Consider the following 15287-nt stretch of genomic DNA (forward strand, 5'->3'; position numbering starts at 1 on the left):
TAGTGGTCTCACATTAAATATTATAATGAATTTTAATTATTTTACTAGTGCTTATTCAGGTACATTAATATTTACCAGATAAGTCATATTTTTAAAAGTTTTTTTTCATTGTTGAAATGTAAAAGTCTGGGTGTGCGACAAGGAGAAAACAGTGAATTTGACAACTATAAGGTGTTAAAAAAAGTATGAAAAATCATAATGGAAAGGTTGTAATTTTTTAATGTGGTTTTATTGTAAGTTTGACAAAGAAAGAGGAATTTGTCCAAAATTAAATGTATTTTTAAAAATATGACCCAAGTACATATAAGTGCCCCTAAACGAAGGGCATAAAACAAAGGTAAATGTCTCCGTTTTTCAAAATAACCATGTACGTGTAGACGTAGCCAAAGACTCTCTTCATTCTTTGTTCAAAAAGGAATAACGATAAAATGATCGCCAAAAACGGGCTGTCAGTCATTAACGATTGATGATTGGCACTTTTACCGAAAGGCGGGAGTTCCTTCACTAAAACATCTGCAATGTACTGCACTATTCCCAAATAAAACGGAAGGTGTTGATATCTATAGTCTTTGCCATTGTCCACTTTTAGCTCAAAAGCTCTCTTGGTCTAATTTCACTTCATCCTTAGGGCAACTAGCACAAGCAACAAAAGTGGTCATACACTTCCCCCTTGTGGTTGTTGTGCTGTTTTCACAAACATCATTTCCTTATTTTCAAAGTTATAAAGGGCTGTTTGGTTACGCATACATGTCAGATGAAATCACAGCAAGCTCTAGGTCAACAACACAAAAAAGACTTCATAAACTGTTGAATCTACCATGAAGCTTCAGATTTTTCCACTGTTAACTTATTTCTGCGTATCGACAGCAAGTTTTCCTCCTCCAGTGGTGAACATCAGTCTGGATGTGCCTGCAGATCAGAGATGGGCTCCTCTGAAAAACCTCTATGACGTTGACTTCTTAAAAAAAGCAGCAGCTCAGGTGATCGAGTAAGTAGCTGTCACAATTTTCAGTCGGTTAACTTTAAAGGTTTTAGTTACACAATTGTGCAGTGTGTGTATACTTCAATCTGAAAAATGTCAGCATCACGGTTAAATTTTGCTGTAGTGTATAGCTTTTGGCTGCCACACGATTCAGTGAATGATTGCATTGTTTATCATTATTTGATAGTAATTGCATGAACTGAAAACTCAAAAGATTTGACTCTAAAGAGCGAGCGATTCAGGAGTCGTTCAGTTTTGATTCTTAAAGGGTTCACCCAAAAAATTTCATCATATACGCACCCTCATGCTGTTACAAACCTGTATACATTTCTTTGTTCTGATGAACGTAAAGGAAGATATTTTGAGGAATGTGGGTAACCAAAGTGATTAAAAGCTCGATTGACATCCATAGTAGGAAAATGAGTACTATAATGGAAGTCAATGGTGCTTCTGATCGGGTTGGTTCTTTTTTTGGGTAAACTATTCCTTTAAACAGCTGGCGTGAATGAGGTTAAAGAGCTGCAAACGACACAGCCGGAGTAACATGAAATTTAACCTGAATGTAGAAAATAGTCAACTATAAATCATATATATTTTAAATGCTCTCAGACTTAAGATTATTTATCATAAAGTGAAGGGCAAATTGTCATGTGTATACAATTTATTTATAGCAAAATTTGATGTTTTAAGTGTTTCTGAGAATAAAACTCCCTGTTTGTTTCAGCTCAACTGTTCCCAAATGGGTTCATGATGCTGTCAAACCTATAGTGAGAGCTCTTGAGAAATACATCCCGCAACCATATGCTGAAGAAATACGGGGCATGGCATCCTTCTACGGAAGTGACATTTCAGATATTGTGCTTTTAAACTTTGCTTATGAAGTGTCTACGTAAGTAAAGTTTCTTTATACACAAATAATTTATGTGCTTTCAATGCATGTATTAGTTGTAACATATTATTGTAACATTTATTGTGGTTGGTTTGCTTTTATTGCAGGTTTTGCACCAGTATTGTCGCTCAGGATATAAAGGGAAATATATACCATGGCAGAAACCTGGATTGTCCCCACGATGTGTTAAGAAATCTAACTTTGGATGTTGTTTTTATTAAAAATGGACAGGTATTGTTGACTGTTAAGAGTAAAAAAGACCAGAATTATTCATAAAGATTCAAGTATGCCATCAAAATTTATTTTGTTTACCTGTACAGGTGGCATACAGGGGGACCACATTTGCTGGCTATGTTGGATTGTGGACAGGACAGAGTGACAAGAAGTTTACAGTGTCTGGCAATCAGCGCAGTAGGTAGAGCTTTATAAAAATAAAATAAAATATTGAGTTTTACTTAAGGTTTATTTTATTCATGTCTGTATTTCAACAGATAAGGGACATTGGTGGGAGAATGTAATTTCAGCTTTATTCAAAAGTTCCCCGGTTAGCTGGCTAGTACGAGAGGTCAGTCAACACGCACATAATAATAATGATGTTGAGACAAAATTTAGAGAATTAAAATATACACTACTGTTTAAAAGTTTATGGTTTCCTTTTTTTTTCCACAATTTTAAATAATTGCAAACTCATCAAAAACATTGAGTATTACAATTGCAACTTTGGGAATTATGTTACGAAAAAATAAAATATGCTCTTAATCTATAGACCGTTTCAGCAGTAACAACATAATCAAGGGGCTGTCGTGGTCCGCACGTAAGAGATCAGTTTAGCAACTAGTCAGACCATTAAAAAACGAAACCGGAAGTAAGGTTCGGATCCAGACATGTATCACGTGCGTTAATATCTATATATTAAGATCTTGACAGAAATGCACTACAATATACATAACTATATATATATATATATATGCTTAAATATCAACGGTCCAAATAATTTACTTAATGGAAAACATCACCATTTTACATCAACTTAGATTCATTAATACATAGCTATCTTTTATCAATGTGTGCACTTTTAATCTTTGTACAGCGCTTCTTGAATGTGTTAGCATTTAGCCAGAGGTGGAAAGTAACGAATTACATTTACTCACGCTACTGTCATTGAGTAGTTTTTTGTTTACTTTAATTTTTTGAGTAGTTTTTAAAATCTGTAGCCTACTTTTTTTACTTAAGTATGTTTTGTTTAAAGTATTGTACTTCGCTACATTTTAAATAATTTCTGTTACTGAGTAAAAAAATATTTTAAAAGGTGATAAAGACACTCAACGGATGATTGATGGGCGGGGGAACGCGCAAAAAGAACCATGGAGACGGAGGAGACAGGCGCGCGCTAATGCATACCCGCCCCAGTTCAAATATATATATATATATAGCTATAACTATATATAGTTTAATAAAATAATGTGTTACCAGCAATACATCAATTACAACCTTACTATAGTGATTGTATTTACTAGCTGCTGACCACCTTCAAAAGTGCATAACTCACATGTAAAAATCATTAAACATTTCCATAAAGGTTTCTTAGTTTAAAAAAGCTTTTTATTTTATTAACTTTTTGTTATTGCACTTTAATTGTAAAGATGTTCCTACAATAAAAAACAACTAGTTTGAGATTTATATTCAATAGTCGTTTTTGTAGAATCCACCTCTCCCCGCTGTAAAAAAAGTAACTTTTACTCTGAGTAAATGTAAAATGACTTACTTTTTACTTTTACTTGACTAGATTTTTAGACAAGTAACTTTACTTTTACTTTAGTAAAATATTACTAAAGTAACTTTACTTTTACTTGAGTACAATATTTTATTACTCTTTCCACCTATGCATTTAGCATAGCCCCATTCATTCCTATGGCTCCAAACAAAAGTTTTATTTTGTGCCACCATACTTACTCTTGTAACTACTCATGTAACAGTCTTTAAATAAGGAAAACATGGAGGTGTTTGATGGCTTCTGAATTCGTCCCTGTTTGGAGCCATATTAAGTCGTCTAAGGCCATGTTTACATTAGAGCATTTGCGTTTTAAAACGGCATTTTAAAATGAAAATGATCCTTGTTTATATTGGCATTTTAAAAAGAATCTTCATCCACCCTATACACCACCATAAACGCATGCCAGTTACACATAGAGCAGTAATATTATTTTTATGCAGAGATGGTACATAACCAATTCAATACTGTGAGTTAAACAATCCAAAATAAATCACAACAGAAACATTTTTTGGTCGCACTTTGTTAGTTTAGTGCAAGGTTTTAGTAGAAAAAGTTTAAGAGAAGGTTAAGAAAAGAGTTACCTGTTATAAAACAAAAAGTGTGTTATTTAGTGGAGAACTTTGCAGTAGTATTTTATTTATTCTTTTTTATTTTATATATATTTTAATAAAAAGTGTTTAAAAAAGTGTAAACAAATTGTAAAAAAAAGTTTATAGTAATAAACAACCTGCAGTTTAATGTTTGCATTTTTTTCCCTTACTGTACCGAAAATGAACCGAACCGTGGCTTCAAAACTGAGGTACGCACCGAACCGTGATTTTTGCGTACTGTTACACCCCTACTACATACACTGCGGGTTCCCTTACATGGAAGTTACCATTTTGTGACGCCATGTTTCTACAGTAGCCTTAAATGGATAAACTGTTTTATAAAGCTAATTTTGTCACTATGTTATCTCAGATGATGATGCGTTTGTCCTGTGCTGGCTACTGTAGCATCACTATAAGTTAGAAAAGGGAGGGGTGAGCTGTGGATGAGCCGTTGGTTGCAATTCATAATCTCACCACTAGACGCCTTTAAAAATCTACACAGTGGCTGTTTATGATCAAAGGGTCATTAAAAACATGTCAATCAAATAACCATAAATTTTTCAACAGTATATGTAACTTTATAAAATTCTGTCATCATTTAAGCGCCTCATGTTATTTCAAACCTGTCAGATTTTTCTCAGCGGACCAAAAGAGGAGACATTTTATTGTTGAAATGAATTGTTTGGTTACCTTTAGACTCTTGAAGAAGCTGAGGATTTTCAGAATGCAGTCAACAGACTTAAAAAGGTACCAATCATAGCAGATGTGTATTACATTGTGGGAGGAGTTCGTCCTGGTGAGGGCGTGGTCATTACCAGAGACCGGGATGGATCAGCAGATATCTGGCCTCTGGATCCAGTCAATGGAAAGTATGTAGCAAACTATATGAATTAATAAAAAGCGTATCGATGGATTAAAGGCGGAGTCAACGATGTTTGAAAAACGCTTTGGAAAATTAGACGGGCCGACTACCAAAACACACTTATAGCCAATCAAATCAAATCAAATGCCGGGTTGCGTATGTGTGGGGCGGGTCTATCAACAGAAGGTCCAGATTCTATTGGGGTAGGGGCGTGTTTGTTTAGGTGATTGTTTAGCCTTTAAAATAATGTTACTTTCTTATGAATGCTATATAAAAGGCTTTCATGTGGCCCATCTTTTACAATACTTTCTATGAGATTAGCATTTATGCTAGTTGAAATTATTTACTTCACTAAATGTATTATGCAAATTCTTGCTTATTTTAGTTGGTACCGCGTTGAAACAAATTTTGACCATTGGCTGCCTAGTAAAGACGATCGAAGGCAAGTATAACAATCTTCACATCAAAATGCTGTAGATCAACTGGTAAAGCATTGCATTAGCAAGACAAAGGTCACTGGATTGATCCCAGAATCACACATAAGATAATATGCATAGCTTGAATGCACTGTAAGTCACTTTGGATAAAAGCATCTCCCAATACATAAATGTCAATCTTTGACCATTTATCATTGATGGTATTTTCTAGCTCTGTTTCCTCTATTTTAGAGACACGGCCATGAAAGCCTTGAACGCTACTGGCCAAGACCACATAGATATGAATTCTCTGTATCAGGTATGTGAGCAAATTATAAGGCATATGCATTGTGATATAGTGCATGTGATCGTATGCATTCTCATGAAATAATATCATGTCACAGGTTTTGTCCGTGTATCCAGTATGTAGAAAGTAAGGAGAAATTCATTTTATTTTATTGCATTCATTTTCACATTTCATCTATCACATGATATTTTGTGGTCCTGTAGTGACTTTGATTTCATTTTCGTGGCTATATGTGTGCAAACATACTTCAGTGTAAATTCCTGCACTTCCTCATGAAGGTTGCACAATGACAAACCACACAATGCAAACTTTAATGTGAATCATTCAGACAGACGAATCAGTTATGTGAATTTGTAAGATAAGTTTATTTGCATCTTCACAGACATCCTTTGTTTAAGCCAGTGGTTCAGAACAGTCAAAGCTTTGATCTCTTATAACCTCTTATAGTCTTATATTCATGTTTTTTAAAATTTCAAATAATTTAATTAAACTTTAAAGTTAGGCTCTAAAACGATTAATTACGATTAATCGCCTACAAAATAAAATTGTGTGTTTGCATAATTTATGTGCACTGTGTATAATTGAAGAGTTTGGTTCCAAAACGCAATAAATCCATTTTGACAAATTTTGGTAAAAACGTGTTTTCTATACCAAGAAAGTGACAAGATGAAAACAACTATTTTCTGTTACAAACTTTCACATAGCATCTTTATGTTATAAAAACATAAAAAATTCAAATCCATAGTTGATTTTCAAAGATTTATTATAAAAACGGATAATTTTTTCCACAAAATGCAATAAATCCATGACAAGTTTTTATTCAAAATGCTATAAATCTATTGAATCAATAGCCTATATAAATGTGCATTCATCTTTGCCATGTTATATTCATTTAGTTGACTAGTTGTACACACTAATTAAAAATATAAACATTAATGTCATTAATCAAAACACTTACTTTGTAATATTAAGATCACTGTCATTGCGGTTACTTGACGTCCTCGCTTAACGTCTTTCACAGAGATCAGCTGTAAAATGTTTTTGGTCCTGCTCGATTTTCGTTGACTTTGGGTAAAATTATGGAAAGTTTTTCATAAGATCCTCTGGGGTCAATATGTTAGCATGAGAAGCTTGGTGCTGTCGGTAGAACAAGCACCCGTCTCCCGAGTGCCTCTCAGGGAAAATATTAGATGCTGATGGCTTACGTTTCTTTCCCATCACAGAAAACCAGGTTTAGGGATGCAATTAAAGTATTATTTTGTTTTGTTTGTTGATCACGAAGTACAAAGTAGATGAGGAAAACTAGGACTCCGTGTACTCAGCGCGTCCGCCATTGTTTGTTTACATTGCGTGACTGGTGGGCTGTAATATCAGAAATGGATTTATTGCGTTCTGTAAAAAAGAAGCAGTGGCGTTTGTCGCATTTTGGGAAAAAAGGGAGAAAAGATGACAGAATAACACGGCGGATATTGGATTTTGCGTAAAATTAAGAATTTACTTTTAACTAGTGACCTGATATAATACTGATTTTGGCAGTAACTCATTTTTTTCAAAAATGGCGTTTATCGCGTTTTGGAACCAAACTCTTCAATTATTATGTATATATAAATACACAACTATTCCTGTATATATTTAAGAAACGTGTGTGTGTTAATATTTTATAAGTATATATTAATATACTGTGTTATATATTAAATTAACTTTGATTTTTGTGTAAAAAAGTATGCTAAAGTTTTTTTATGTTATCTCCTTTACAGCCATACAGTTTACACAACAGTCATGAGCGCAGCTGCACCTGGAAAATACACGACACGCGTTAGAGACGTAAGAAATAACCGCTTTAAACTTCAACTTCAGTTTTTAATAGGTGGCTGTATAAAAGTCATTTTCACATTTTGGGGCTTTTTGATCATCTGCCGCTTGCACTGTAATATCACAAAGGAAACTTTGACTGGTCTGATTTTCTGACATCATCAGCGATGTTTTTAGGGCCCGAGCACCGAGGAGCAGGCCAGAATGGCCTGCACCGTGGGTGCAAAGCCCTATTGTTTTTGCTTCGTTTATTATTATTATTATTATTATTATTAGGGCCCGAGCACCGAGGAGCAGGCCAGAATGGCCTGCACCGTGGGTGCAAAGCCCTATTGTTTTTGCTTCGTTTATTATTATTATTATTATTATTATTATTTTCCGAAATGAATCGCATTTTTGAAGGCCTAAACATGCTCAAAAACTCATGAAATTTTGCACACGCGTCAGAAGTGGTGAAAATTTACATGTGGTATAGGCGTCAGAAGTGGGCGTGTTGCAATGGCTCGATAGCGCCACCTGCAAAATTTCAAGAGAACAGCCCCCCCGCTACGAAAAACGTACAGATACGAATTTTGGTAGGATAGTCTATCACCCCAAGACCTACAAAAAAGTATCTTGGAACTAAGCTCTTAACCCCACAGGAAGTCAGCCATTTTGAATTTTCTCTGTCATTTTTTCACATTGCCAAGCGTCGTACTTTAACGAACTCCTCCTAGAGATTTAATCCGATCATCATCATATTTGGTCAATCTCATCTAAAGGCCTTTGTGATGTTAAATTGCGGAGATCTTGACTTTTTGTTGGAGGGTGTGTCCGTGGCGGCCTGACAAAGTTAGGCATTTTCGCCATGAAACAGGAAGTTGTTATAACTCAGGCATACAATGTCCAATCTGCCCCACGCTTCACATGTTTGATAAGAGTCTCGACCTGAACACATTTTAATGCCAATATTCAGCTTCAGTCATAGCGCCACCTAGAGGTAGCAGGAAATGCCATGTTTTACGCTGTGATTTACTGCTCTTAGAGATTTAATCAAATCATCATCATATTTGGTCAGACTGATTTTAAGCCCTTTGCCGTGATAAATTGCGAAGATCTTGACTTTTCGTTGAAGGGCGTGTCCGTGGCGGCCTGGCAAAGTGTGATGTTTCACCATGAAACAGGAAGATGTTGTAATTCAGGCATACATTATCCGATCTGCTCCAGACTTCACACGTTTGATAAGGGTCCCGGCCTGAACACATCAATATAACAATAATCAGGTACCATCATAGCGCCACCTGCTGCACACAGGCGGTGTGGCACATCACTTTCCCTTTGAATATCCACCTGTATTTACCCACTTTAATTTATACCCCCCTGGTTTACTGTTTTACTAATGCCATAGGGTAGCGGTGCACATGTGTGCGAGGGCCCTTCCATCGCTGCTTGCAGCTTTAATTAGGGCCCGAGCACCGAGGAGCAGGCCAGAATGGCCTGCACCGAAAGGTGCGAAGCCCTATTGATTTTGCTCGGATTATTATTTTTATTATTTTTTTTTTTTTTTTTTTTTTTTTTTTTATTATTTTTTTCAACACTTTTGGGAATTTTGAGTGCCTTAACATACTCGAAAACTCTTGAAATTTGGCACAGACGTCAGAGTCGTCCGTCATCGCAGAAAACCAAAGGCTGGAACACGGGCGTGGCAGGGGGGCTCTGTAGCGCCCCCTGTAATGAAAAAAAAAACCATTGGTGCACAGATCGGACAAACATGTACGCACATGTACGAAAGTTGGTACGCATATAGATCTCATCGACCCGAACAACTTTCGTACTCTAACATATTAGCTCCGCCCAACAGGAAGTCGGCCATTTTGGATTGTTTAAAAAATGCATGCGGTGAACTTTTAAATACTCCTCCTAGTGGATTAATGGGATTGACACCAAACGTGGTGATCATGAAGCTGAGACATTGTACTTGCTAAATTGCGAAGGGATTTTTGATATCTCGAACGGTTTTGTCATGGCGAGGCGACAAATTCATGGCGAAATCAGAGAAACAGGAAGTGTCTAATATCTAAGGCAAAAAATGTCTTATTGTGATGACACGCGGGGTGTTTGTTCGTCTGAAGATTCCGATCGCATCGATGTGCCTATTGTGACTCCCGGGTATAGCGCCACCACCAGGCGCCAGGAAGTGTTGCAGTCACAAAGGTTGATTTTTTTGACAGTTCCATGTGATGTTCTTTTAAATACTCCTCCTAGAATGTTTATGCGATGTACACCAAAAGTGGTCAACATGATGCTGAGACATTGTAGATGCTAAATTGCGAAGGAATTTTTGACATCTCGAACGCTGTTTCCATGGCAACGCTTCAAACTTTACTTTAATTTCAGGCATATTTAAGGCTCTTGGCGTGCTTAGATTAACTTTAAATTTGGCACACACATGAGAGTTGTCAGCTGTTAAGTTTTGACAAAAAGGTCAGATAAAGGCGTGTCTATTTAGTGGCTCACTAGCGCCCCGTTTGTCTAAATGTGGGGTTTCTTTTATTTACAGTACCCAAATTGGTCAGTAGCAACATGAAATAGTCCACTGATATTTACCCACTTGATGCACGTGCCCACTTTGCGTCGTTTTCTTGGAGGCACCGTGTAGCGGAAAAAAAACGTGCGAGGGCCCGCCATTGCTGCTTGCAGCTATATTTATTATTATTAGGGCCCGAGCACCGAGGAGCAGGCCAGAATGGCCTGCACCGTAGGTGCAAAGCCCTATTGTTTTTGCTCAGATTCTTCTGCTTTTTCTTCTCCGAAATGAATCGCATTTTTGAGGGCCTAAACTTGCTCGAAAACTCATGAAACTTTGCACACGCGTCGGAATTGACGAAAATTTACATGTGGTATAGGCGTCAGAAGTGGGCGTGTAGAAATGGCTTGATAGCGCCACCTGCAAAATTTCAAAAGAACAACCCTCCCACTACGAAAAACGTACAGATACGAAATTTGGTAGACCTACAAGACCTACAAAAAAGTCCCTTGGAACCAGGCTCTAAAACCCACAGGAAGTCGGCCATTTTGAATTTTTGCTGTGATTTCTGTGCAAATTTTGGCATTTCCAGGCTTCGTACTTTAACGAACTCCTCCTAGAGATTTAATCCGATCATCATCATATTTGGTCAGTATCATCTAAAGGCCTTTGCAATGTTAAATTGCGGAGCTTTTGACTTTTCGTTGGAGGGCGTGTCCGTGGCGGCCTGACAAATTTCAGCGTTTTCGGCATGAAACAGGATGTTGTTCTAACTCCGGCATACAATGTCCAATCTGCCCCATGCTTCACGTGTTTGATAAGAGTCCTGGCCTGAACACATTTCCATGCCAAAATTCAGCTTCAGTCATAGCGCCACCTAGAGGTAGCAGGAAATGCCATGTTTTACGCCATGATTTACTGCTCTTAGAGATTTAATCAAATCATCATCATATCTGGTCAGACTGATCTTAAGCCCTTTGCGATGATAAATTGCGAAGATCTTGACTTTTCGTTGGAGGGCGTGTCCGTGGTGGCCTGGCAAAGTGTGATGTTTCGCAATGAAACATGAAGTTGTTGTAATTCCGGCATACATTGTCCGATCTGCCCCCGACTTCACACATTTGATAACGGTCCTGGCCTGAACACATAAACATGGCATAATTCAGTAACAGTCATAGCGCCACCTAGAGGCAGCAGGAAATACCATGTTTTACGCTGTGACTTACTGCTCTTAGATATTTAAACATATCAACATCATATTTGACCAGTGTAATCTCAAGACCTTGTGTGATGATAAAAAGCAACGACCTTGACTTTTCATTAAAGGGCGTGTATGTGGCGGCCTCGCAAAGTATCGCTAAATGAATCGCATTTTGACAGCATAAACAAGCTCAAAAAGTCATAAAACATTGCACACATGTCAGAAGTGGCGAAAATTTACATGTGGCATAGCCGCCAGAAGAGTGCGTGTAGAAATGGCTCAATAGCGCCACCTGCAAAATTTCAAGAGAACAGCCCCGCCGCTATGAAAAACCTACAGATACGAAATTTGGTAGGGTTATATATCACCCCAAGACCTACAAAAAAGTCTCTTTGAGCGAAGATCTAAACCACACATGAAGTCGGACATTTTGATTTTTCGCTTTTATTTCTGTGCAAATTTTGTCATTTCCAAGCGTCGTACTTTAACAAACTCCTCCTAGAGATTTAATCCGATCATCATCATATTTGGTCAGTATCATCTTAAGCCCTTTGCAATGTTAAATTGCGGAGCTTTTGACTTTTTATTGGAGGGCGTGTCCGTGGCGGCCTGACAAATTTCAGCGTTTTCGCCATGAAACAGGAAGTTGTTATAACTAAGGCATACTATGTCCAATCTGCCACACACTTAACACGTTTGATAAGAGTCTTGGCCTGAACACATTTCAATGCCAATATTCAGCTTCAGTCATAGCGCCACCTAGAGGTAGCAGGAAATGCCATGTTTTACGCTGTGATTTACTGCTCTTAGAGATTTAATAAAATCATCATCATATTTGGTCAGACTGATCTTAAGCCCTTTGCGATGATAAATTGCGAAGATCTTGACTTTTCGTTGAAGGGCGTGTCCGTGGCAGCCTGGCAAATTGTGATGTTTCACCATGAAACAGGAAGCTGTTGTAATTCAGGCATACATTGTTTGATCTGCTCCAGACTTCACACGTTTGATAAGGGTCCCGGCCTGAACAGGTCAATATAACAATAATCAGGTACCGTCATAGCGCCACCTGCTGCACACAGGTGGTGTGGCACATCAATTTTTCTTTGAATAGCCACCTATATTTACCCACTTTAATTCATATCCCCCTGGTTCACTGCTTTACTAATGCCATAGGGTGGCGGTGCACATGTGTGCGAGGGCCCTTCCATCGCTGCTTGCAGCTTTAATTAGGGCCCGAGCACCGAGGAGCAGGCCAGAATGGCCTGCACCGTGGGTGCAAAGCCCTATTGTTTTTGCTTCGTTTATTATTATTATTATTATTTTCCGAAATGAATCGCATTTTTGAAGGCCTAAACATGCTCAAAAACTCATGAAATTTTGCACACGCGTCAGAAGTGGTGAAAATGTACATGTGGTATAGGCGTCAGAAGTGGGCGTGTAGAAATGGCTCGATAGCGCCACCTGCAAAATTTCAAGAGAACAGCCCCCCCGCTACGAAAAACGTACAGATACTAATTTTGGTAGGATCATCTATCACCCCAAGACCTACAAAAAAGTCTCTTGGAACTAAGCTCTAAACCCCACAGGAAGTCAGCCATTTTGAATTTTCTCTGTCATTTTTTTACATTTCCAAGCGTCGTACTTTAACGAACTCCTCCTAGAGATTTAATCCGATCATCATCATATTTGGTCAATCTCATCTAAAGGCCTTTGCGATGTTAAATTGCGGAGATCTTGACTTTTCGTTGGAGGGTGTGTCCGTGGCGGCCTGACAAAGTTAGGCATTTTCGCGATGAAACAGGAAGTTGTTATAACTCAGGCATACAATGTCCAATCTGCCCCACGCTTCACATGTTTGATAAGAGTCTCGACCTGAACACATTTTAATGCCAATATTCAGCTTCAGTCATAGCGCCACCTAGAGGTAGCAGGAAATGCCATGTTTTACGCTGTGACTTACTGCTCTTAGAGATTTAATCAAATCATCATCATATTTGGTCAGACTGATGTTAAGCCCTTTGCGGTGATAAATTGCGAAGATCTTGACTTTTCGTTGAAGGGCGTGTCCGTGGCGGCCTGGCAAAGTGTGATGTTTTGACATGAAACAGGAAGCTATTGTAATTCAGGCATACATTTTCCGATCTGCTCCAGACTTCACACGTTTGATAAGGGTCCCGGCCTGAACACGTCAATATAACAATAATCAGGTACAGTTATAGCGCCACCTGCTGCACACAGGCGGTGTGGCACATTTTTTGTCCTTTGAATATCAACCTATATTTACCCACTTTAATTCATATCCCCCTGGTTCACTGCTTAACTAATGCCATAGGGTGGCGGTGCACATCCGTGCGAGGGCCCTTCCATCGCTGCTTGCAGCTTTAATTATTATTATATTCCGAAATGAATCGCATTTTTGAAGGCCTAAACATACCCGAAAACTCATGAAAATTTGCACACGCGTCAGAAGTGGCGAAAATTTACATGTAGTATAGGCGTCAGAAGTGGGCGTGTAGAAATGGCTCGATAGCGCCACCTGCAAAATTTCAAGAGAACAGCCCCCCCACTACGAAAAACATACGGATACGAAATTTGGTAGGATCATCAAGCACCCCAAGACCTAGAAAAAAGTCTCTTGGAGCGAAGCTCTAAACCCCACAGGAAGTCGGCCATTTTGAATTTTCTCTGTCATTTTTTTGACATTTCCAAGCGTCGCACTTTAACGAACTCCTCCTAGCGATTTAATCCGATCATTATCATATTTGGTCAGTCTCATCTAAAGGCTTTTGCGATGCTAAATTGCGGAGATCTTGACTTTTCGTTGGAGGGTGTGTCCGTGGCGGCCGGACAAAGTTCGACATTTTTGCCATGAAACAGGAAGTTGTTATAACTCAGGCATACAATGTCCAATCTGACCCACGCTTCACATGTTTGATAAGGGTCTTGACCTGAACACATTTTAATGCCAATATTCAGCTTCAGTCATAGCGCCACCTAGAGGTAGCAGGAAATGCCATGTTTTACGCTGTGATTTACTGCTCTTAGAGATTTAATCAAATCATCATCATATTTGGTCAGACTGATGTTAAGCCCTGTGCCGTGATAAATTACGAAGATCTTGACTTTTCGTTGAAGGGCGTGTCTGTGGCAGCCTGGCAAAGTGTGATATTTCCCCATGAAACAGGAAGCTGTTGTAATTCAGACATACATTTTTCGATCTGCCCCCGACTTCACACGTTTGATAAGGGTTCCGGCCTGAACACGTCAATGTAACAATAATCAGGTACAGTAATAGCGCCACCTGCTGCACACAGGCGGTGTGGCACATTTTTTGTCCTTTGAATATCCACCTATATTTACCCACTTTAATTCATATCCCCCTGGTTCACTGCTTTACTAATGCCATAGGGTAGCGGTGCACATGCGTGCGAGGGCCCTTCCATCGCTGCTTGCAGCTTTAATTTACATATTGTTTTTTATAATAGTCTAATGGCCTTTTCTGAATTTTTACAGATGATGTGTAAAAACGTCTCAATCAGCTAGAATTTTCATGACGTGCTTCTGAAACTAACCAGCAAATTCTCCTTTCTGATTTTTAATAATGGAAACAAGTGTGATTTTAATGTTTAATGGAGAATTTGAGGTGGTAAAGATTACTTCACGGTGTTGGTCATCACATTTATTGCACACAAATCCAACACTATGGAGGGATTTTAGAAGACATCTTACTACTAAAAGGTTTTTAAAATTATGTTCTTAGATTGTAAAAATGTAAATTTGACTAACAATCATTCAGAAATATTTTTATAAAAAACAGCTATTGTGAAGTAAATAAATGTATTTTTTATTTTCTGAAATTAACAATTTTATTGCTGAATGTTAAAACAGCTAAAACAAAAACATTATAACATTTTTAAGTGTTTTTTTTTTGTATTTCTCATCACACAT

The 15287-nt window shown here is 38.0% G+C and overlaps 1 protein-coding gene across 1 annotated transcript; it reads left to right on the top strand.

The window, feature by feature from the left end:
- The first annotated feature begins 42 nt into the window (after positions 1-42).
- Positions 43-15241, top strand: LOC141358993 (N-acylethanolamine-hydrolyzing acid amidase-like). Its single transcript, XM_073861167.1, has 11 exons — positions 43-988; positions 1707-1871; positions 1979-2102; positions 2192-2282; positions 2363-2436; positions 4932-5104; positions 5483-5539; positions 5766-5832; positions 5918-5946; positions 7578-7644; positions 14853-15241. Exons 1-11 carry the CDS (start codon positions 819-821, stop codon positions 14880-14882), a joined length of 1047 nt encoding a protein of 348 aa, XP_073717268.1. The 5' UTR covers positions 43-818; the 3' UTR covers positions 14883-15241.
- The last annotated feature ends 46 nt before the right edge of the window (positions 15242-15287 follow it).

This window comes from Misgurnus anguillicaudatus, chromosome 22, assembly GCF_027580225.2.
Source record: "Misgurnus anguillicaudatus chromosome 22, ASM2758022v2, whole genome shotgun sequence".
Taxonomy (NCBI): Eukaryota; Metazoa; Chordata; class Actinopteri; order Cypriniformes; family Cobitidae; genus Misgurnus; species Misgurnus anguillicaudatus.